We start from the raw sequence: 24,134 nt of genomic DNA on the forward strand, positions 1-24,134 counted from the left end.
TGTCCACGACTCCAGAGGAACATTCAGGCTGAGACAACCTCTCTTCCACACACCAAACACATCAGAAAGGGTCCTAGATTGAGACCTTCCATCTAAGTGCCCTCAGACTGAGGGGCCCTGGAAGGACCCCAGGCTGGGACTCTTTGAGGGTTCATTTGGCTGAAGATATTCCTGAGGGGATCTCACAGGGGGCTTCCCCACAGCGAGAGACCTCAGGAGGGTCCCACAGACTGAGGCTTCTCCCAGGGATCCAAGTTTGAGGCATTCTTGGGAGAAACCCTCAAACTGACCCCTCAGAGGGTCCCAGATTGAGACCATCAGAAAAACACAGGATGATAGGACACTCTTGGCGGGGGGGGGGGGGGGGGGGGGGGGGGGGCTTCTCATGGAGACACTTCTAGAAGTACAGGGGAGCCCTAGAAGGAGAAAGGGGCTGGGAGGGGCTTGGGAGACAGGCTCCTGCCTTCAGAGTTCAGGCTTTGGGATCCGCCCCATCCTTGCCTGGACCCACACTGACTCACCTGCCCTTCTCTCTTCCCCCTCCCCATCAGGTGAGGAGGTGGGGGAAAGGGGGGAGGAGGAGGGGTCATTCCAGGCTTCCTGGGTGTCATCCTGGGCACTGGATTGGGGGGCAGTTTGGGAAGGCCTGAGGTTCTGAGGGAGGGAGCAGTAGGCAGCCCGACCTGTCTGGAGAGGTTGCTAACTGCCAGGTAGCCCATCTGGGTCTCATACAGGTGGGCTGGCTGAGGGGAGCTGAATCGGGGTCAGGACAACACTCCATCCGGGCTCCTCTCCCAGGCCGCCCTTCTGTGGCTCCTTCCCCACCTCTCAGCTGTGGGGACTGCAGGTATGAGTGACAACCACCCAAACTGGCCCTGGTGGGAAGAGTAAGAGGGCATGTGTGTGACATGGCAAAGTATAGAGTGGTCCCTGGGGACTCTCAACTCCCATGTCCTTCATTCCCTCTGGACCACCAGCCCTGCCTCCATCAGCCTCTGAGTCTCCTTCTTTCCTGGTTATTGACCCAAAGCCCCTCCACTTCCCTGCCCTACAATTCCTCAGGACTTTCCTCCCGGGCTTGAGGCCGCAGTGTTGCCAAGCCCCCCACTCTTCCCTTCCCTTTCTCTGGCCTTTACTCTGCCTGCGGGTCTGGGGCCAGGGGCCTTCCAGGCCCAGCCCCCCAGAGTTCCCTTGGCTGCAGGGTGGGCAGGGCTCTGGCCAGTGTGGGGTGGGGCCACACTGGCTCCCCGCCCAGCCCGCGGGAACTGCGGGAACAGCGGGGGCGGCTCGGGGAGGAGGCCCCGCCCCCGCGTCCCGCCTTGCCCTCAGGTATAAGAGCTGAGCTCAGGTGCACGGACTCCTAGCGTCTGTCCCAACGGCTCCCAGCAGGTAAGGATGCCAGGTCTTTTCGCGCAGATGGGCTGCCCTAACCCTGTCCAAAGGGCAATGCTGCGTTCTCCTGCCCTAGCCTGCCAGGACAAGGGCTGGGAGTCAGGTCCTACAGGTCGGGTGTGTGTGTGTGTGTGTGTGTGTGTGTGTGCGCGCGCAAAGCAGAGGTGAGGGGTGGGAAGAAGTGGGAGGATTGGTGGAGGGGGAGGCCCAGAGGATTCCCTCTAAATGGGTGGGCCTGGGGACTGTGACCTTAGCTCCCGCCTGGATCCTGCGCAGGGACTGGGCCTTGTGTGGGGTTGGCTCTGACCTCCTGAGTGAGGCTCGAGGGGATAGTTGAGGAAGAAATACTGAGCCCTCCCCCCCCCGCTCTGTCTCCCTCCTTCTCCAGGCAGATCATGAGCCATCGGCTTCCCGGGCGCCAGCCATAGGACGACACAGCTCTTGCTAGGACAAGCACACCGGGCACCATGGGACAGTGTCGGTCAGCCAGTGCTGAGGTGGGCCTGTGCGTGCCTGGCCTTTCTGTTCCCGTGCTCCATCTTCCGCCCTGAGGGTCTGCGTCCCCACTGACTTCTGCCCCTTGCCTTGGCCCCGCCTTTTATCCTAGACCTTGCCCAGAAGAGCCAGACTCTTAAGTGGTGTCCAGCACATGCAGTGCTGCGTCCACACAAGGAGCTCTCCTGGGAAGAGGTGTCTGTGCCTCTCGCTAGGACCCATCCTGCGTGGGGCCTCCGGTGACAGGGAGGGAGCCCTGCAGGGCTCAGGGCGGAGACCAGAGGGGTGGGGGCTAGATGCTGGGCTCTGGAGTGGGGGCAGCTCCTGTGCCTTCCAGCCGCCTTCTGCCCCACTGGTCTAGGGGGCTTGGGGAGGTAGGGTGTTGTTGGGGTGGGTGGAGCTTCCCTGACGTGGTGATGTCCCCCACCCTCAGGATGCGCAGGAATTCAGCGACGTGGAGAGGGCCATCGAGACCCTCATCAAGAACTTCCACCAGTATTCTGTGGAGGGTGGGAAGGAGACGCTGACCCCCTCTGAACTTCAGGACCTGGTCACACAGCAGCTGCCCCACCTCATGCCGGTATTGACTGGGCCCCGCCCCAGGCACCCCGACTTCCCCAGCAAGGTCCTCACGACCCCACCCACACTGCCACAGCCCCAGGCACTTGCCACCCCTAGCCCCTCCCCTTGCCTGTGCCAAGTAGGCCCGGGTTTGGCTTCCCGCCCCAGGGCAGGGTGAGGCTAGGAGAGGGAGGTTCTGCCTTGCTGAGCTGTGGTCTCTTCCCTCCCCTTAGAGCAACTGTGGGCTGGAAGAGAAAATCGCCAACTTGGGCAGCTGTAACGACTCTAAACTAGAGTTTGGGAGTTTCTGGGAGCTGATTGGAGAAGCAGCCAGGAGTGTGAAGCTGGAAAGTCCTGTCCGGGGCAGCTGAGAACCTTTCCCTGGAAGTCTTGGCGGGGGGGGGGGGGGGGGGGGGGGGGGGGGATGTTGGGGCCTAGAAATAAAATTCCTCTCTACCACCAGTATGTGATTCCCCGGTCTGCACCTGCTTCACCCCTGCAGGGCTCGAGTCCTTGGTGACCCTTCCCAGGGCTCTCCAACATTGCCAGAGGGAGGCTGGGGGTGGGGGAGCAGGGATGGATGTGGTGAGTGCTGGAGGGATAAGGATGGTGTAAGGGCCAGGTACTTTGGTTGGGGGGAAGGGCAGAGAGGAGGTGGACTACTGGAAATGATTTGAAGAAGGGGGCTGGGAATGGGGCAGGATATTTGGTGCTAAAAATGGTCTCTGGGAACCTACCCTTCCTAATCCCCACCCCAAATGGTAGTGTGTCCAGGGCTCCACCTTCCCGCCTCCAGCTCTGGCCCAGCCTCCTCCCTGGCCTCTTTCCTTGGGCGAGGGTCAGGGAAGAGAGCAGGGGAGAGAGAGGACCAATTGGGTGCTTGGGCATTTAAAGAATGATGGTTGTTTTGTATCATTTGATTAATAAAAAAATGGAAAAAAAGTGAAAGATGTTGTCTTGACTGGACACCCACCCCCCACCTGGGACTGTAGGCGGTTTGGGGTGAGTGGCAGAGTCCTGGGTGGCAATGGGACGCGTGGGGCTGTGGTGGTTGCAGTGGGAGTGAGTGGGACTTGCTTTTCCCATGGATTTGGCTTGAGGATGAGTACCAGGCCCCAAAGCTGGGGACTAGGTTGTCTCTGAAGGATAGGCTTCTCTTTGCCAAGGGGCTGGTCCCCTGACAGGAGAGGAGGCCACAAGTGTTCACCGGGAAGTGGTTAGGAACCCAGGTGTGCTGGAGCCTGGCTGACCGGCAGCAAGAGAAAGGCGGGGCTGAGAAACAGGCCAAGCAGCCTGAACTTCCCCAGCTCTGCCGTCCATTATCTTTTGGAGCCTGGGGCATGCTCCTAGAGCACAGTTTCCTCGTCTATAAAATGGGGTCTGCTTGTGGCTCACAAATTTGTTGGGAGGATAATGGACACATCACATAAAGTCTTCAGCAGAGAGCCTGACGGTAGAGCAGGTGCCCAGAGCTGAGGTCTCTCCTGGCCAATTCCCTCGCATGTCCTGGGAAGGGGTGGTGGCGGGGTGTTCCCTCGAGAATCTCCTGCTGCCCATGGCAGGTCCTGGGAATGAGTGTCAGCTCCTGGAGGTCGCAACTGGAGTCGGAAGACCAGGGGCCAGGCTCCACTGCCGCTTCTGACTAGGGCCACAGAAATCAGGCATTGCTCCTGAAACCCTAACAGCAAGGAAGTTTCTGGGGCCGGCCAGACTGGCCTGGAAAGCAGCCTGAACTTGTCTGTTGGGGGACCCTGAAACTGGGCTCCCAGTGACCCCTGTGATCTGGGCAGGTGACGGCTCTTCCCTTCCTTCCTCCACCGACTAGATTCTTTCCGTTCCAGCGCTGCAGGGTGGGGAGGGTGCGGTTGTGCGGGGTGCCGGCTTCCACCGCTCTCTTTGGGGTGGGGTGGGGGGGTGCTAAAAAAGGTGTGTATCCCTTTAACAAGGGCCCAACCCCAGGGCTAAGTCAAGAGGGAGCTCAGTGACTACCTCCCCACCGAGCCAGCTCAGCCAGGCTCGGCTGGAGGGAGTGGGACAGATTCTGGGAGCGAGGCGGGGAGGAGTCCTGGCCGGCTGAGCGGGGGGAGAGCCGCTTGGCAGTGCCAGAGCCCAGGCCCCAGAGCCCTGCGGGAGAGGAGGCAGTCCGAGAAGGCAGGTGAGCACCCCCAGCCCGTCCTGGGAGGCCTGGGGCTGCTGGAGAGGCCGGGCAAACGTTTGGGGCCAGGGGAAGGGGCAGTGAAGGGAGCCTGGGGAGGGCGCCCTGCCAGGCACTGGTTGGAAGATTCGGTTAATCGTTAATTTTCCCACAGGCTGGTCTGGGAATGGAGACTTCTGGTGGGGCTGGGGGCCGGAGAGGCCTTCAGAGGAGTGGATGGGGTGGGGAGACCCCCTCCCCAACCCAGAGGCTGACGGGGCTCTTCTCCAGGGCCCGGGCCTCAAGGCAGAGAGCTTTGTCACAGCGGCTCCGACCCTCCCTCAACCGAAAAAGGACAAATGCGGGTTGGTGGGGGTTGGGAGGTGGTCCGACCTGGACACAGGCCTCACCAGGCCCTGGGAGCTGTGTCCTGGGAGAGGTGATGGGGTCCAGGAGGCACCAGGAAGGGCCCAGCGAGAGCCAGCGAGCCCGGGAGAGGAGGCAGGCACTGAGGTGGCCTGTTTCCACCTCAGGACCCAGGCAGGCCCAGCCGACTGGCTCTCTGAAGGGTTGGGGCCCCGCTGGGCAGCTGGGGTGAGGGCAGGGGTGCTCGGAGGCGAGATGGGGTGGGGGGGGGTGGGGGGCAGTGGCTCAGCCTTCCTCTGTCCTCTGTCCTCTGTCCGTGGAGAGACCAGGGGTGGAGGGCGTGAGTGTCCATGCCGTAGTCCAGCCCCACTCGTCTGGAAAATGCTCCAGAGGAACAGGCTTCTTCCGAGACCTGGATGGCTGGTGATGGGGCCTCTCTGTGTGGCTGTGTGACTCAGGTGCAGGGTCCTGTGCGGGTGGAGACGGGGAGGCAGGGGCACTTGTGCCAGACATTGGCCTCTGGAAGCTGGAAAGGAGTGAGAAGAGGAGCATGGAACTGGGATGTTGACGTTGGAGGTCTACATTGGAAACAGCCTTGTAAATAGAGGGACAAGTCACCAGCCCTTTCGGATCACACCTTCCCTGTGTGCTGAAGACCCTTGGGGCAGATGAATGAATGAAGAAGGAAACGAGTGAGTGAATGAATGAGTTGACAGACGAAGAAGGAAATAAATGAGAAATGAGTGAACGAATTTGAGATGTATGGAAGGGACACAGGAAAGGCCAAATTCAGGCTTGGGAATGGGCCAAGCTCTAGAGAGGGACAGTGGCCAGGAGGCATGGAAGTTCAGGGACATCTCCCAGTAACCTAGAGACCCTTCGAGACTTAAGAAGAGCTTGTGTGGTGGGAAAAGAGGGTGGATTGTGTGTGGTGGACTGAAGGGGCCTGGGGGTGGCTAGGAGGCACTTGGAGGGCTGAGACCTAGAACTTGGGGGTGGAAGGCAGGGCTGCTATGGCCAAGACCCAGGGTCAAGGGTCAGAGCGCCCACAGGCTTTGGGAGAAGTCAGGAGGCTGGGTAGAGGTGAGCAGGCGTGAGGGTGGGGCCTTTCGGTTGCTCAAGGATGAATCAAACAAGGACGGGTCGAGGAGAACATTGGCGGAGGGCTGGGGGCTCTGGGTGTGAGGACCCTTTGGAGGACAAGTGGTCCTCTTGTTCCTGATTTCTGGGAAGGCTCTAATGTACATGTCCACCCTCCCACTCCCCACCCCGCCCTGCCAAGGCTTCCTAGGACAGCCTGATGGAACAGCCTAACCATCCAGCCTCATTCCGCCTTGGCTGGTGGCTGAAGGGGGCAGGTGGGAGGAGCAGGTACCTGTGCGTGGGTGGGTGGCAGAGCCTGACTCCTGGCCCCCAGGGGAGGGAGGGAGGGAGGGAGAGAGTAAGGTCCCCCCCCACCCCCGCCCCCACTATCCCACTCTGATCTCCTTCCTTCAGAAAAAGCTTCGGAGAAGCACTTATCCAGATGGTTATCTCCAGCCTTCCCATTTGACTAGATGGGGGGTGGCCCACTGGGGACCGAAACCCAGGGCTGTTGAGGCCAGCGGCTGACTGTCCCGGGTGCTCAGCTCTGTCTGGCCTGCGGGGCTGCCAGAGGTCAGGTAGGGCCTGGGACGTGGTATCGAGGGCAGGAGGAGTCAGAGAAACAAGACCCTAAGAAAGTGGGGAGGAGGGTGGGTGGGCCAGGGGGAGAGGGCAGAGGCGCAGCGCCCCTACACCAGATTTCCATCTCTTCCCTCTCCCTGACTAGTTCCCACAGGGCTCCTCACTTAGGGAGCAAAGTCCGGAATGGTTAGGGTTTGGGGTTCTCTGAGCTGTCTTTCTACTCCCAAAGCTTAGCTGGGAGTAGGCTTGACACAGTCCTTGGTGTGGTGGATACAGCTTTTGGGACCCCAGGAACGCTGGCCGTGGGCCTGGGCCACTCCCAACTCAAGGGCAGTGGGCAGCACTGTGTGGATCGAAACTTTTCTCTCTCCTCATTTGTGAGGTCAGGATGTTAGCCTAAAAGTCTTACATTAGACCTCACAGTCACACACCTTTTTTTTTTGTTTTTTAAAAAATATTTTATTTATTTGTGAGAGAGGGCAAGGGCACACAAGCAGGGGGAGGGGCAGGGGGAGAGGGAGAAGCCGGCTCCCCACTGAGCAGAGAGCCCGATGGGGGACTTGCTCCCAGACCCTGGGATCATGACCTGAGCCGAAGGCAGACACTTAGCTGACGGAGCCCCCCAGGCGCCCCCAATCACACACTTAATAAGCAAAGAGCATGGGGCAAGGTTGTGGTTTCCCGTAGCTCCAGCTCCATTCTCCTCTTCAGACCAGAGTGGTCAGCTGGGCGAGGCAGGGACAGAAGGCAGGGGTCCTGGTCAGAGATGCTCCTCTGTCTCGGCCCCCGCTTCCTTCCTCTGTTAGGGCCGCGTCCCTCAGGGTCACATCCTCCCTTCATAAAGAGCTACGTGAGGGGAATATTTTAGAAGGGTGGTCAGGGACTGTGGATACCTGGCCGCAGGGCTGGAAGGAGGTGGAGTATTTCTAGAACATGCACCTCAAGCAAGCCGTTGGGCCAGATGGTGCCGGTGAGGGGAGACACAGAGATTAAGAGCAGCGTGCTTGTGTACCTAGGGTTTTTAAAAAATGGTCCTATAATCTTTGAGTCACGCCCTTTGGTTCAGAAAACAAAACGGCTGTGCCTATGAAACTCTGTCCTTGCCTCAGGGATGCCTGGTATCTGGGGAGACCAGACCCCAGAAGAGCCAGTGGCCCCGGCCAGTGCGGGCCCTGGGAGTCTGGGAGCAGGGGCTGGGCAGGGTGCGCAGGGCAAGGGCCAGCGCTGGGGTGAGGCTGGGCCAAGCAGACCTCTCTTCCAAGTGGGACCCTTCGAGGCTCAGGACGGGACAGTGACTGTGTCTACTTTCCCTTGCCAGAACCCCGTGGGCAGGGTGGCTGTGGCTCATTCCTGGGCTTGGGGGTGGGAAGGGAAGCTCTGGGCTGGGGCTTACTTGGGGGAGCTCTGGGCCGGGGCGGTGGCACTCACAGAATAGAGCTGCCTGTTCCCCTCATATCCTGTTATGCAGAGGCTGTATCCGCTTGGACTGTGAGTGCCTTTTGTCCTGGGGTGAAGGCCGCAGCTCTGTCTCCAGCTGGGGCAGACTGGCCTGGCTCCTAGTATTTTGGGGTGGGTGCGAGGGAGGGCGGCCTAGCAGGGCGTGGCTGGGGGTCTGCAGAAGGTCTGACTTAGTCGGGGGTGGGGGGTGGACATCGTCCTTTCCCGGAGAGGGGCGACCTTCCCTGGGCTCCCCCAGTGCCTGTCCTGCTGCCTGGCTGAGGACGCTGGGCAGGGCGTTAAGTCCCGGCCCCTTGCTCTGTGGCCTGGGCGTGGGTCTCTGCCAGTCCTGCCGCTGGGGACACATTGGCTTCTGGTCTCCCAGCCCCTCTGGCTCATCCTAGCAGTTTCTAGCTGTGCCTGCTCACAGGGCAGGGGCCCTGGGCGGGGCAGCTGTGGGGAGGGCACGAGGATGGGCACTTACCCTAACCCTCTTTGCAGGGAGCCTCGGATCTCACCGGAGCTCTGACAGGCCCAGGGCCTGGGGCTGGGGCAGGGCTGGGGAGCCTGCCAGGGGAACCTGCTGGGGCGGTTGGGCTGGTGAGCAGCTGGATTACAGCAAACACAGGTTCCCATTCCAGGCCCACCCTGGTGCCCCCCCTTTCCCCGCCTCATCCCTCCAGCCCAGGACCTGCCAGCCTGGAGACCCAGGGGGAGGATGAGGGCAGGGCTCAGAGGGGGTCTGGACTATGGGGTCTCCTCACCTGCCCTGTTCATGGCGCCCAGCCCCCCCACCCCCCCCGAGCTGTGAGGCTGCGAGATGGCGGACGGTTACACGGAGCTGGAGAAGGCGGTTGTGGTCCTGGTGGAAAACTTCTACAAATACGTGTCAAAACACAGCCTGGTCAACAACAAGATCAGCAAGAGCAGCTTCCGGAAGATGCTTCAGAAAGAGCTCAACCACATGCTGACGGTGAGGCCCCTGCCCAAGCTGTCTGCCCCTGGCCCCCAAGCCCTCGTCCTCATGTGGTTCCCTTCCTCCCTGTGGCTTCCGTCTTTTCAGAGTGACCCCCCAAACCGGGGTCTCACCCCCCTCCTTCCAGGCCCCTTTCCTCTCAGGGTACGCAGGCCTGACTGATGGTTGGGGTGGGCTCGGTTTGCCTCCTCCCAGGGCAGCTGGTGCTCAGACCCGAGCCCCAGGAGTCCTGCCTGGGGCCGCTGCCCAGCCCTGCTGACCCCCAGTCCTCTCCAGGACACGGGAAACCGAAAGGCTGCGGACAAGCTCATCCAGAGCCTGGACGCCAACCACGATGGACGCATCAGCTTCGACGAGTACTGGACCTTGATAGGTGGCATCACCAGCCCCATTGCCAACCTTATCCGCCAACAGGAACAGCAGAACAGCGGCTAGAGGACGTCTCCCACCACCCCTCCGTTAGGGGCACGGTCCCTGGTGCCCTTCCCAGGCTCCCCTCGGTCTCTTCCACCCACCCAGGCTCCTATCCTTGCTTCTCCCCCCAAGACCTTCTGCTGATGTCTCAGTCTGGGGGGGACTCCCTTGGGGTCTTCGTGGTGTCTTAGTCTGCGGGGGACTCCCTCGGGTCTTCGTTCCTGGAGCCAGCAGGCTCTGGAGCCCCCTCTAAATTTTCAGTGTTTGGGGATCCCACGAGTTTCCTTGCCTGCTTAGCCCCTGAACCCTCCCAGTGGCTGCTGTTCTGCCTGATTTTAGGTCTCTCCTGACCTTTGGAGGTCAGCTTGCTGCTGGAGGTCTTCCTGCTCCTGGCAGCAGCACTGCAAACCTCTCCCCTTTCAGCACTTTTGGTGGGTGGAGAAGATTCCCCCGGACTCCCCTCCAGCTGCCTTGGGGTCTGGGAACAGCTGAGCAGGGCTGCTCCCTCCCCCAACTGAAGTGATGGCAGGGAGGCTGGATTTGGAGTCTGTAACCCCTCCCCCAGTCCCCTTGTGATGCTCATTAAAGCCTTTCCGCTCCCTGGAACCTCATTCCTTGGTGGTCTTTGCCCTGGGGCCTGAGGCAAGGGGGAATCTCACCAGAGGGCCTGTATGACTGGGGCCCTGCAACCCCTGCTGGCTCCATGAGGGGCCGAAAGCCATGGGTCACCATCCCTGGGCCCTCGGAGCCCCCACGCAGACTCCTGTTCTACTTCTGGGCACACAGTGTGTCCCATTAGGCCTCTTTCCGGTCCCATGAGAGCAGCCTCAACCCTCCACCTGGCTCCCCAGCCCTCAGGGTCTTCCGGCACCCAGCGTGGTTTGTGGGATGGGAAAGGGGATGAAGAAGAGGGCTGTGGGAGGCCAGAGCCGACCAGCCAGAGGGGGACACTGTTGGCTTTTCTCTGCTCCTGCCTTGAGGGAGCCTCCACTGTGGAGAGGGAACACAGCCCTTCTGGAAGGCAGCAGGGAGGCAGGAGACCCAGCGGGCGGGCTCAGTCAGGGGTTTTCAACCTGGGGTGGTGTAGGTGTACCATCCTCCAGCTCTAAGATCTTCTGCTCAGGACAGGCCTGTAGTCACGAAGGCGAGCGGTCTCCTTCCTCAACCCCCGCCCCAAGGACCCTTCCCCAGTTAGTGTTGCCTGTCCTGAGGGTGCTGCCCTCGGTGGGGAAGAGCTTGTTCACATGTCTTTGGCGGGGGGGGGGGGGGGGTCTCTCTCTCTATCTAATTGTGATAAAAAAACACATAACAGGGGCGCCTGGGTGGCTCAGTGGGTTAAGCCGCTGCTTTCGGCTCAGGTCATGATCTCAGGGTCCTGGGATCGAGTCCCGCATCGGGCTCTCTGCTCAGCGGGGAGCCTGCTTCCCTCTCTCTCTGCCTGCCTCTCTGTCTACTTGTGATCTCTCTCTGTCAAATAAATAAATAAAATCTTAAAAAAAAAACATAACATAATTTTGCCCTCAATTTTTTTTTCTTTCAAGATTTTATTTATTTGAGAGAGAGAGAACGAGCAGGGTTGGGGCAGAGGGAGAGGAAGGGGGAGAAGCAGGTTCCCAGCTGAGTGGGGTTCCCGACGCAGATCTCCATCCCAGGACCCTGGGATCATGACCTGAGCCGAAGGCAGTCACCCAACCGATTGAGCCGCCAGGTGCCCTTCCCTCAACAACTTCTCGGTGTACTGCGTTAAGTACACGCACTTTGTCGTACCCCAGATCTCGAAAACGTTTTCATCTTACATGACTGAGACCCTGTACCCACCGAACATCAGAGCCCTTGGCCTCTGGCAACCAGTTCTCCACTGGCTGTTTCTATGAGTGTGATGACTCCGGACACCTCAGATAAATGGAATCACGTCGTATTTGTCTGAAGGTTGGCTTGTCTCATATAGTAGAGGGAACTCAGGGTTCATCCGTGTTGTAGCGTACACCAGTCCCTTCTCTTTAAGGCTAATTCTGGTCCGTTCTGTGTACCCACATTTTCTTCATCATTCACCCGATGGCAGACATGTAACTTGCTTCTACTTCTCAGGAGCACAAACATCCCTTCAAGATTCTGTTTTCGATGCTTCTGAGATACACCCAGAAGTGGGATTGCTGGTAGTTCTATTTTACACTGTTGAGGAACTGCACACCCGTCTGCCTTCCCACTGACAGTGCACGAGGGCTCTGACTTCTCACATTCTCGCCAACACTTGCCATGTTCTTATTTTCTGACAGTGGCTGTCCTAACGGGTGTGAGGTGATGTCCAGTGGTTTTGACTTGAGTTTCCCTGTGGACTGTTTGCATACCTGCTTTGGATAAAGGTCTACTCAGTGTCCATGTATTCTTTTTTTTTTTTTTTTTTTTTTGAGTAGGTGTCATGCTGAGTGTGGAGCTCAACATGGGGCTTAAACTCACAATCTGAGATCATGCCCTGAGCCAAGGTCAAGAGTCAGACAGATCCTTAACCAGCTGAGCCATTCAGGCACTGATACTTGCTCATTTATAAACTGCGTAATTTGTGTCTTGTTGTAGTTGTTAATATTGAATTGTAGCAGTTCTTTATGTATTATCTTTTAAAAGATTTTATTTTTTAAATGTTATTGTTTAAATTTTAAAACTTTTTTAAAAGATTTTATTACTTATTTGACAGAGAGAGAGGGAAAATGAGCAGGGGGAGTGGGAGAGGGAGAAGCAGGCTCCCTGCTGAGCAGGAAGCCCAATGTGGGGCTCGATCCCAGGACCCTGGGATCATGACCTGAACCGAAGGCAGACGTTCAATGACTAAGCCACCCAGGAGCCCAACGCAGCTGATTTTTGAGTTGATTCTGTGCCTGCAACTTTGCTGAATGTATTAGTTCCTTTAGGGATCATGACGCCTGAAAGCAGAAATAACTTTACTTCTTTCTTTCCCATTTGGATGTCTTTTATTTCTTTTCATTGCCTATTTGTGGGGGCTAGGACTTCCAGAACTTTGTTGAACAGAAGTGGTGAGAGGGGGTGACCTTGCTCTGTTCCTGATCTTAGAGAAGAAGCTCTCAGTTTTTCACTGTTGAGTATGATGGTACTCGTGGGTTTTCATATGTGGCCTTTACCATGTTGAGGTATGGTCCTTCTTCTCCTAGTTTGTTGAGTGTATCATGGAAGGGTGTTGAATTTTGTCTAATTTTTTTCTACATCAGTTGTGATGAGCATGTGTTTTTTTTCTTTTATTCTGTTAATTTAGTGTGTTATGTCTATTGTTTTAATAAAAATATTTTATTTATTTATTTGACCCAGAGAGCACACAAGCAGGGGGAACCGCAGGCAAAGGGAGAGGGAGAAGCAGGCTCCCCATTGAGCAAGGGAGCCCAATGGGGGGCTCGATCCCAGGACCCTGACATCATGACCCAAGCCGAAGGCAGACGCCGAACAGACTGAGCCCCCGGGGTGCTGTTTATTTTTCTTTCACATTTTCTTTTTTCTTTTTATTAAAACTTGATTTTTTTTAGAGCACTTCTATATTCAGCAAAATTAAACCCACGTGTGCACAGTTTTCCCCATTCGTGACATCCTGGACCAGAGCCGTACCTTTGTTCCAGCTGATAAACCTCCAATGATCTGTCACAGCCACGAAAGTCTGAGTTTGCATCAGGTTCACTGCTGGTCTTGTACCATCGCTGGGTTTGGACAAATGTGGAAGGACATGTATCTATCAGTATAATATGAGGCAGAATATTTTCTCCTTACAAATCCTCTTCTGTCTTTTTTTTTTTTAAAAGATTTTATTTATTTATTTGACAGACAGAGATCACAAGTAGGCAGAGAGGCAGGCAGAGAGAGAGAGGAGGAAGCAGGCTCCCCGTTGAGCAGAGAGCCCAATGTGGGGCTCGATCCCAGGACCCTGAGATCATGACCTGAGCTGAAGGCAGAGGCTTAACCCACTGAGCCACCCAGGTGCCCCATCTCTTCCGTTTTTTTTTACTGTAGATGTTTTCTGCTATAACCTTTCCTTCCGGCACTGCTTTTGCTGCATCCCATGTTTTGGCATGCGGTGCTTTCATTTTTACTTTATTATTGTTATTATTACTAAAGTAGGCTCCACGCCCAGTGTGGAGCTCAGTGCCTGACTTGAACTCATGACCCTGAGATCAAGACCTGAGCCAAGACCAAGAGTGAAACACTTCGCCAACTGAGCCACCCAGGTGGCCCTTTATTTTTTATATTTTTATTTTTAAAAAAGATTTTATTTATTTTTTCAGAGAGAGAGGGAGTGAGAGAAAGCATGAGTGGGGAGGAAAGGAAGAAGTAGGTTCCCTATGAGCAGGGAGCCTGACATGGGGCTCAATCCCAGGACCTTGAGATCATGACCTAAGCTGAAGGCAGATGCCCAACCAACTGAGCCACCCAGGTGTCCCTTCATTTTTTATTTTTATTAAAAAATTTTTTTAAAAAAAGTTTTTATTTATTTTCTTGACAGAGAGAGAGATCACAAGTAGGCAGAGAGGCAGGCAGAGAGAGAGAGGAGGAAGCAGGCTCCCCGTTGAGCAGAGAGCCCAATGTGGGGCTCGATCCCAGGACCCTGAGATCATGACCTGAGCTGAAGGCAGATGCCCAACCAACTGAGCCACCCAGGTGTCCCTTCATTTTTTATTTTTATTAAAAAAATTTTTTAAAAAAAGTTTTTATTTATTTTCTTGACAGAGAGAGAGATCACAAGTAGGCAGAGAGGCAGGCAGAGAGAAAGAGGAGGGGAAGCAGGCTCCCGCTGAGCAGAGAGCCCGATGTGGGGCTCCATCCCAGGACCCTGAGATCATGACCTGAGCCGAAAGCAGAGGCTTAACCCACTGAGCCACCCAGGTGCCCCTATTAAAAAAAATTTTTTTTTTCTTCCTCTCTCTCTGCCTGCCTCTCTGCCTACTTGTGATTTCTCTCTGTCAAATAAATAAATAAAATCTTTAAAAAAAAAAAAAAAAGGGGCGCCTGGGTGGCTCAGTGGGTTAAGCCGCTGCCTTCGGCTCAGGTCATGATCCCAGGTCCTGGGTTCGAGCCCCGCATCGGGCTTTCTGCTCAGCAGGGAGCCTGCTTCCTCCTCTCTCTGCCTGCCTCTCGGCCTACTTGTGATTTCTCTCTGTCAAATAAATATATAAAATCTTAAAAAAAAATTTTTTTTTAAGATTTTATATATTTATTTGACAGAGAAAGAGATCACAAGTAGGCCGAGAGGCAGGCAGAGAGAAAGAGGAGGGGAAGCAGGCACCCTGCTGAGCAGAGAGCCCAATTCGGGGCTCGATCCCAGGACCCTGGGATCATGACCTGAGCCGAAGGCAGAGGCTTAACCCACTGAGCCACCCAGGTGCCCCTAAAAAATTTTTTTAAAGTAATCCCTATGCCCAATGTGGGGCTCGAACTCACCACTCCAAGATCAAGAGTTGCATGTTCTAGTGACTGAGCCTGCCAGGCGTCCCTATGTTTTAATTTTATTTGTCTTGAGATATTTTCTAATTTCCCTTGTGATTTCTTCTTTGGTCTACCGGTGGTTCAATTTCTACATATATTTGAATTTTCTAGATTTCCTATTGCTATTGATTTCTAGTCTCACTCAACTGTGATTGAAAAACATTTGGTTGGATTCCATCTTCTTAATTTTGTTGACTTGTTTTGTGCCCTACATGTGATTTGTCCTGAAGAATGTTCTATGTGCACTTGAGAAGAATGTGTACTCAGTGGCTGTTGTGTGGAGTAGTCTGTGTGTGTCTGTCTGGTAGGTCCCTAGGGGTATGGTGCTGTTGCAGTGTCTGTGTTCTTACGGATCTTCTGTGTGTGGAGGGAAATGGATGGTATCAAACCATTGTGAGGTTTAGGTTTCACTGAACACACGCTTAAAACGGTCTCAATGGGGGCGCCTGGGAGGCTCAGTCGGTTGAACATCTGGCCCAGGTCATGATGTTGGGGTTGTGGGATCGACCCTCCACGTCAGGCTCCATATTCAGCATTTCCCTCTCCCTCTGTCCCTCCCCCTGCTTACTGATCTCTCTCTCCACCATCCCCAAAGTGCTATCTCTCTCTCTCTCCCCCCCCTTCTCTCTCTCAAATAAATAAATTTTAAAAAGAAAAAACAGTCTTAATGGTTTTATTTAAAAATGTTACAACGTTGGTTCACCTGGGTGGCTCGGTTGGTGAAGCCTCTGCCTTTAGCTTGGGTCATGATCTCAGGGTCTTGGGATCGAGTCCTGTGTCGGACTCCCTGCTCAGCGGGGAGCCTGGTTCTCCCTCTGCCTGCTGCTCCCCCTGCTTGTGCTCTCTTTTACTCTCTTTCTGAGAAATAAATAAAATCTTAAAAAAAAAAAGTTTAAGAAACCAGAATCTAATCCAAGGCTCACTTAGTCCTCCTGACAGCCTGTGATGGAGGAATCCCCACTCACATTCTACAGATGAAGACATGGAGGCTCATGGAGGTGACAGGACTTAGTGAAGGACACACGGCTGGTCACCAGTGTCCCCCCAGCCCAGAGGTCTTTCGCTAACTCTGGGCGGGCTGCCAGGCAGTGGTTTGGCCCCAGGAAATACGATGGGCCCCCTTATGGACCCTGTATGTTGGCTGTGGTTGCTTCTGCGGAAGACCCATTCATTCATTCATTCATTCATTCATTCATTCAGAATCTAGTGCTGTGTGCGACCCCCAAGGCAGCAACAGCGGGAAGAGATGTGCTTCCTGACATCACAGGACTTCCAGTTTAGAGGGGAGGAAGGCTCATAACCACGTGATCACACCAACAAATGGGGGTAACTTCTGAAGGGTCACATTTGTGGTGACTTTTTTTCTTTAAAGATTTTATTGATTTATTTGACAGAGAGAGCACAAGCAGGGGAGCTGCAGGCAGAGGGAGAGGGAGAAGCAGGCTTCCCATTGACCAGGGAGCCAGACGCGTGGCTTGATCCCAGAACCCCAAGGTCATGACCTGAGCAGAAGGCCCATGCTTAACTGGCTGAGCCACCCATGGGCCCACCTCTGTGGTAATTTTTGACAAAGAAGTGTGACCTCTTCTGGGATTGGGGACCACCTTGGTGGGAACCATGCCGGAGTTGAGATGTGTAAGAGGGGCAGCACAGGCAAAGGGCAGAGCTGAGAGGAGCAGGGCTTCCCAGACACAGGGACCTTCAGGTGCAAAGGCCCTGAGGCAGGAGGGAGCATGGTGAGCCAGAGTTTCTAAGGGAATCTCGGTGGGGCTGGAGCTCAAGAGCAAAATGGACAGAGATAAGAGGCCAGGCTGGAAAGGGGGACAGGACTAGGGGGTCAGTAACCACTGATTGTTGTCATTGTTGTGTTTAGAGGTGGGAGGAACAGGAGAGGGAGAGAGAGAATTCTAAGTAGACTCCATGTGGTGCAGAGAGATGGATGTGGGGCTTGATCTCACGATGCTGAGGTCACCAACCCATCCCAGCCGAAGTCAAGAGGCAGACACTTAACCTACTGAGCCACCCAGGAGCTCTTGGATGTTTTTTTCCAGCAATGGGAGTGCCCAGGTATGTGCACTTGAGCCTGAGACCTGAGCAGAGTTGTATTTGGAATAATTTCAGTTGCAAAATGAAAAGACGGAGAGTGGAAGGGCAGAGCGGATGCAAGGAGACCAGGGAGGAGGAATTTTTAACAAGTAGTAGCAAAGAACAACTAAATTTCCAAGTACTTATTCTATACCAGGCTCTGTTCTGAGTATTTATTTTTTTAAGATTTACTTGTTTATTTTAGAGAGAGGGAGAAACGGTGTGTGGGGGGAGGCGTAGAGGGGGACAGAGTCCCAAGCAGACTGGTGCTGAGTGCAGAGCCCCACAGAGGGCTGGATCTCAGGACCCTGACCCTGAGATCGTGACCTGAGCAGAAACCAAGAGTTGGATGCCCCACCTACTGTCCCTGTTCTGAGAATTTTGCACGTATTAATTCCCAAATCCCTACACCCCAATGACATCAGTCCTGTCTTCTCCGTTTTGCAGATGAGGAAGCCAAGGCACTTGCTGGAGACCCGAGAGCTGCTGAGCCTGGCATCCGGTGGTCTGATCCTGGGCTTGCTGTCCCCGAACGAGGGTGGCGCCGGTGGAGACCCGTTCATGGGGTCTGCACCTCCTGATGCAGAGTGCATGGCGGGCCAGGCGCTCCTCTGCCTTCATGGGGCTTGGAGTCTGCCTGGCGGCAGATGCCATCAGCAAACAAACAGGAAATTGTGGGGCCTATAAAGAAAGCCTTAAACAGGGAGGAGGAGCCATGAGCTCCCGGAGTGGGGTATGGGAGCTCTAAGGGGCTGGGTCCCCACGAGCTAGCCAAGGGGCAGAACTGGAACGAGAACAGCCCTGTCTAAACTGCAGCTCAAGCTTCTCAGGTCCAAAGGTGCTCTCCTGACAGCCTCCCCCTGCTCTCCCTCTGCCCCTTCCCTTCTCCCCCATTCTCCTGGCCTCTCAGGACAGAAACATGCACTGTTCTTGCTGCCTTTCACATCTCACATCACACATTTAGTTGGTCTGAAATCTTGCCTATTTTGCATTCAAAACGTGTCCAGAATCACTGGCATCTCTCCCCTTCCACCGCCGCCACAGTCATCCAAGTTCTGTCATCTCTCACTCCTTTTTTTTTTTTTAAAGATTTTTGTTTATTTATTTGACAGGTAGAGAGAGAGGGAGAGAGAGCACAAGCAGGGAGAGCGGCAGAGGGAGAGGGAAAATCAGGCTCCCTGCAGAGCAGAGACTATGATGTGAGACTCCATCCCAGGACCTTGGGATCATGACCTGAGCTGAAGGCAGACGCTTAAGAACTGAGCACCCAGGTGCCGCTGTAATAGTTTTCTAATTATTTCCCAGCATGTCCCCCTGCCCCTTTAGAGGGACATACACAGCAGTCCCCCTTCCTTTGGTCAACTGATGCCCCAAATGTGTGTGTTCAGGTGGGTAGTAGCGTCATGGAGGGTCCCGTGTCCACGCTGTCCACCTCCTGCACGGCATTGTGCCTCTCTCTCGCTGGGCCTGGTTTGTAAGGGAGACTGTGTCATAAGCTCTGCGTGTCCAGGAAGAAACACTGTGTCTGGGGTTGACGACTGCGTGCAGTTTCCGCCATCCTGTGGGGTCTGGAAGAGCACCCTGCACGGAGCAGGGTGAGTGCATTCCGTCTTCGTCTCACATACTTGCACTGTAGCCAGAGCGATTCTTCTAAAATGTGAATCAGATCATGTCCCTCTTATGCTCGAAATCTCCCAGCGGCTCCCCATTTGCCTCAGAGTGAAAGCCAGTCTTTCCTGTGTCTCTGAGGCCCCCGTTAGCTCTGGAACCTCCCCCTCCGCCGCCATTCTGCCCCGTGACCCACCGCTTCCACTTGAGGCCTTAGCTTTAACGTGGCTGTTCTTGGAGCCTTTGGTGGCCACTTTCCTTTAAACTGAGCCTCCTCTCAGGCTCTTCCTCCTTCTGGCTTCCCCCCTCAACATTGCCCTTGCAACTTTTGAAATACCATATGCTTCCCTCGTGTGTCTGACTTGTCCTCACCAACAGCCAAGCTCCCTGAGGGAAGGTTGCACCGACTGTTCTGTTCTCTGGGGATGTCCTCACGGTCCAGCACACAGACGGGCTGCAGTATGTCTCACAGGATCTGGAACCGGCCAATCCACAAACAAACTCCTGGTTTTCCCTCCAAATCCATGCTACCCCCCACATAGCAATGGTGTCACCATCCATTCAGGCCCTCAGGTCAATTCTGGTCATCTTCCTCCCTCTCACTCACTAGATCCAATTTGTCAGCAAGTTCAACCTCAAAACTCATTCTCAGATCTCTCTACTTCCTTCCCTCTCTAGGGCTCCTCCCGTCAGACCCCAGCCACCCCCACCCCACAGGGGCCAGTCTCCTGCTTCCCACTTGTCCTGCTTCAACCTCTTCTTAGAAACACCTGCTAGGCTCCTTTTTTCTGCTTCTTTCTTAGAGTGTCTGTGACCCATATCCATTAACCCCAGCAACAACAACAACAAGTTAGGCAATGAGCAAATACGGATGCAACGAAGTGGTCACTACTCCACCACTCAGAAATAAGGGCTAACGCTGGGTGAGCACCATGGGGTTTCTTGAAGTATGTGCAGCTGGGAAGACTGAGAGAGGGAGTTACAGGAAAAAGCCACAAAAATTGACCTTTTTTTTTTTTTTTTGACAGAGAGATCACAAGTAGGCAGAGAGGCAGGCAGAGAGAGAGGAAGGGAAGCAGGCTCCCCGATGAGCAGAGAGCCTGATGCTCCCAGGACCCTGAGATCATGACCTGAGCCGAAGGTAGAGGCTTTAACCCACTGAACAACCCAGGCGCCCCTCTTTTTCTACTATTTTAATGACGAAATATTTCGAGTGGGCAGAAAAGTACAGAAAATAGCATAATATCCAGCTATAACCTTTGTTGAATTTGACCAATTAAAAAAAATATTTGCTTTAGATCACTTAAAATAAAACAAATAAAATACACAGTCTAGTTAAAGGCCTCCACACACAACCCTACATTGCACTGATGGCCAGAGCCACCATCTGGAATTGTGTGTTTATGACTTCCTCAATTGCAAAAGAGAATTTTGGTCACATATATACGTATTCCTAAGCAATATATTATTTAGTATTGTGTGTTTTTGCACTTTACGTAAGTGATAACATAATGTATAGATTCTTCTGCAAAGTTTTTTCTTGCTTAAAATAAGAGATTTATCCATATTGATGGAGCTCTTAATTCTCACTATTGTATCGTATTTCCATGTTTGAATATGCTCTACTTTATTTATCCATACACTTGTTGGTAAATATTAGGACTGTTTCAGTTTTTTTCTCCTTCTTTTAAATCATCTATTAATTAGAAATCTTTATTACATAAGAGTAAGAAAGCATAATTATAATTATAGTCCATAAAATAATGATTCTTTGGAATTTATTGAGACTTCTTTTGTATCCTAAAGCATATTCAATATTACATGAGCTACATGTGTTAGAAAAGAATGTGTATTTTCTCTTTCTTGAGTGTAGAAGTCTGTATTTGCCAGTGACTTCAATTTATCAGTACGATTATTCAGCTATCTTATATCTCTATTTTTATCTCCTTGATTGTTCAGTTTCTGAGAAGAGTATGTTAAAATCTCTAACCAGGGGTGCCTGGGTGGCTCAGTGGGTTGGGCCTCTGCCTTCGGCTTGGGTCATGGTCTCAGGATCCTGGGATCGAGCTCTGAGTTGGGCTCTGCCTCCTTGTGGTCTCTCGCTCTCTGTCAAATAAATAAATAAAATCTTAAAAAAAAAAACTTAAAAAAACCAAAATCTCTAATCATTATTTATTTATTTTTTCCAAAAGGTTTGACAATTGTTCCTTTTTATATTTTGAGGTTCTATTATTCGTCCTTTGGTATTTATTTATTTATTTTTATTTTTATTTGTTTATTTTTTAAATTCTTTTTTTTAAAAGATTTTATTTATTTATTTTACAGACAGAGATGACAAGCAGGCAGAGAGGCAGGCAGAGAGAGAGAGGGGAGGAAGCAGGCTCCCTGCTGAGCAGAGAGCCCGATGTGGGGCTCGAACCCAGGACCCTGAGATCATGACCTGAGCTGAAGGCAGAGGCTTAACCCTCTGAGCCACCCAAGCATCCCCCTTTTGTGTTTATGATATCTGTATTTTCCTGTATTATGTTTCTATTTGTCTCATTTTTTTCATCTTGAATTCTCCTTATCAAATATCAAAATTATTTCCCCGATATATTTTTAAAAGATTTTATTTATTTATTTGACAGAGAGAGAGTGAGCACAAGCAGAGGGAGCTACATGCAGAGGGAGAGGGAGAAGCAGCCTCCCCGCTGAGCAGAGAGCCTGACGTGGGGCTTGATCCCAGAACCCTGGGATCAGGACCTGAGTTGAAGGCAGAGGCTTAAAGACTGAGCCACCCAGGTGTCCTGAGATGATCCTTTCTGATTATTATTTACTTTGCATGAGCTAGTTATCGCCTGAGGGGTGGCGTGCTGTAGAATGGGGTAAGAGTATAGTGGCCTCAGATGGTACCCGCGGGTGTGTGGAGGGGCACAGCTCCTCTCAGGGTTTGGCACTTGGGAGATGGGGTCGTGTCACAGTAAAACCTGGCAGCACACACTCTGATATTTTTTGTATCTGTCTTTTTTTTTTTTTTTTTTAGATTTTATTTATTTATTTGGCAGAGAGAGACTACAAGTAGGCAGAGAGGCAGGCAGAGAGAGAGAGGGAAGCAGGCTCCCTGCCAAGCAGAGAGCCCGATGCGGGACTCGATCCCAGGACCCTGAGATCATGACCTGAGCCAAAGGCAGCAGCTTAACCCACTGAGCCACCCAGGCACCCCAATTCTCTGTGTCTTGTCCTGTTCCAGCTGGGTTCATCCTTGACTGGGAGGCCATGTCACAAAACAATAGGAGCGTCACCCCGTGGTTTCTTCTTAAGCTTCCTTCCCTGCTGTCCTGAGGTGTCAAACTAGGTCTCCAGTGGAAACCTCTCCTCAGCCTGTTCTCAACTGCGGTATTCCTGCTTCAGTCAAAGGGACACTGGGTACCCTTGAAGGGGGTGTCCCACCCAAAGGTTAGGGCAGCATGTTTCTGCTTTCACGTAACGCCCTTGCTTAGATCCACCGTAACTACATTTGACTGGTGTCTTTCATGATTTGTGGCTTGGAGTCATACAAGTTTCATTGAGCATGATCTTTTCTTCTCTTTACATGTTGTTGTGTTTGCTTATTCTTAGTGAGGCTCTGAAGTAGAGATACAAAAATATCTTTACTTTGCCATCTTCCACGGAGAATTCCCCAGAATCATCTTTTTATTGTTTTTTAAAGATTTTATTTATTTATTTGACAGAGAGAGATCACAAGTAGGCAGAGAGGCAGGCAGAGAGAGAGGGGGAAGCAGGGCCCCTGCCAAGCAGAGAGCCCAATTCGGGGCTCTATCCCAGGACTCCGAGACCATGACCTGAGCCGAAGGCAGTGGCTTAATCCACTGAGCCACACAGGTGCCCCAAAATTTTTTAAAAAATCAAAAAAAATCATCTTTTTAAAGAATCATCTTTTTAAAAGAAGTTATTATTTTAAAAGATTTTATTTATTTTTTAATTTACTTATTAGAGAGAGAGAGTGGGCGTGGGGGATGGACTAGCAGAGGGGGAGGGAGACAGACAAGTGGATGCCCCCCTGAGTGTGGAGCCCGACATGGGGCTTGACCTGAGTCAAAATCAAGAGTTGGACGCTCAACCGACTGTACCAGCAAGGTGCCCCTGAGAAATAATAATAGTAATTATTAAGTAGGCTCCATGCCCAGCGTGGGCTTGAACTCATGACCCCGAGATTAAGAGTTGTACACTCTTCTGACTGACCCAGCAGGAGCCTTCCACCCCCTTCTAATGGCTTCCTGCTGTACTTAGAATACAATCGAAACTCTTGACCATGGCCTTACAACCCCTCCTGACCTTCCTAATTCCATTTCATGCCCTTCTGCCCTCACCATCCGTGGTCCGCCCACATCGCTCTTTTCTCCCTTCATATCCTGAGCTCCCTCCCATCCCAGGGCCAAGCCTGGAACACACCCTCCCCTCCCTGTGTGGGCGACTCCTCATCCTTCTGGCCTCCTCCTCTGAGAGTCCCTCCCCACCCACCTGCCCAGGGGATGAGTCTGTCATCACACCTGGCCGTTTTTATTCATCGCCCTTACCATGATCTGTACGTTACATGCAGGGCCCATCTTCCCCATTTGATTATGTACTCTGCCTGCGCGAGGGCTCTGTGCGTCTTGGTCACCAGTGTATTCCCAGGGCCTAGTGCGGTGTCACTACTGAATACATATTTGCTGAGGGTATGCATGAAGACTGAATTGGAGAGTTGGGTCCTTGAGGGCCACACTGAAGAGTTTGAACGGTGTGGTGTTTGGGGCACCCGGGAACTGGGCCTTGAATCACCTCCATGAGATCAGCAGTTCTGAAACCCAGCACATCACCTTTTCTGCTCTGGTGAGCTCGCATGGGGCTTCCTGCTCCTGGGAAATCCTGGCTGGCAGAAGGAGAACATGGTGAGGCCAATGCTAAAACCCAGAATCTGTCTTCTCTGATGTCTCACCATTTCCTAGTATTACACATTGATCTCTTCAAACATGTCTTTTTAAACCACTTCCTCATGAGCAAGACCCTATAATTTTTAAGATCACTGCTCACCTTCCTGAGTCAACTTTCTTTTTTTGAAGCAGCCCTTAGTCCCTCTCTGAGATTTGGGATGCTCCCTGGGTTTATCAGAACACATGAGAATGCCTCTCCTGCGCTGGGTGTTTCTGGGAAAGTGGTGATTCCTCCTGCTTTATGTGGACTTCTGTTGGCACCGGTCCTACCGAATGCATCTTCCGCCCTGGATCCTCCATTCTGACAAACGTAGAAACCTGCTACCCAGGCCTGGGTGCTTGCTGGAACGGCGGCTGGGCTCCCGGCTGAGCGAGGAACCTGCAGGCGGGGGTGGGTGGCTTCTGAGTCAGACAGCAGGCCTCAGACCTACAGGCCTCTGTCGGGGCTTGTGAGTGGGGAAGCAAGTCCACTAACTGAGGTCCAGCAGTGCCAGGGGACAGTCTGCTTTCCTTGCAAGGACACAGGTGTTGGCGGGGTGACTGGAGATCGGGGGCACAAGGAGTGGTTTGC

At 53.2% G+C, this 24,134-nt stretch overlaps 2 protein-coding genes across 5 annotated transcripts; both read left to right on the forward strand.

Moving 5' to 3' along the window:
- The first annotated feature begins 1,280 nt into the window (after positions 1–1,280).
- S100A14 (S100 calcium binding protein A14) lies at positions 1,281–3,396 on the forward strand. The gene is made up of 4 exons (XM_047703817.1): positions 1,281–1,389; positions 1,781–1,889; positions 2,321–2,467; positions 2,682–3,396. Exons 2-4 carry the CDS (start codon positions 1,860–1,862, stop codon positions 2,817–2,819), a joined length of 315 nt encoding a protein of 104 aa, XP_047559773.1. The 5' UTR covers positions 1,281–1,389; positions 1,781–1,859; the 3' UTR covers positions 2,820–3,396.
- Positions 3,397–4,427: 1,031 nt separating this feature from the next.
- S100A16 (S100 calcium binding protein A16) lies at positions 4,428–10,046 on the forward strand. 4 transcript variants are annotated; one of them, XM_047703820.1, is made up of 4 exons: positions 4,428–4,603; positions 6,446–6,610; positions 8,841–9,023; positions 9,303–10,046. In XM_047703820.1, the coding sequence occupies exons 3-4, from the start codon at positions 8,871–8,873 to the stop codon at positions 9,459–9,461; spliced, it is 312 nt and encodes a 103-aa protein (XP_047559776.1). In that variant the 5' UTR covers positions 4,428–4,603; positions 6,446–6,610; positions 8,841–8,870; the 3' UTR covers positions 9,462–10,046. The 4 variants fall into 4 exon arrangements, with proteins under 4 accessions (XP_047559776.1, XP_047559774.1, XP_047559775.1 ...); XM_047703818.1 differs by lacking the exon at positions 6,446–6,610 and having other exon boundaries at positions 4,428–4,604; XM_047703819.1 differs by lacking the exon at positions 6,446–6,610 and having other exon boundaries at positions 4,428–4,604; positions 8,845–9,023.
- The last annotated feature ends 14,088 nt before the right edge of the window (positions 10,047–24,134 follow it).

This window comes from Lutra lutra, chromosome 15 (assembly GCF_902655055.1).
Source record: "Lutra lutra chromosome 15, mLutLut1.2, whole genome shotgun sequence".
NCBI lineage: Eukaryota > Metazoa > Chordata > Mammalia > Carnivora > Mustelidae > Lutra > Lutra lutra.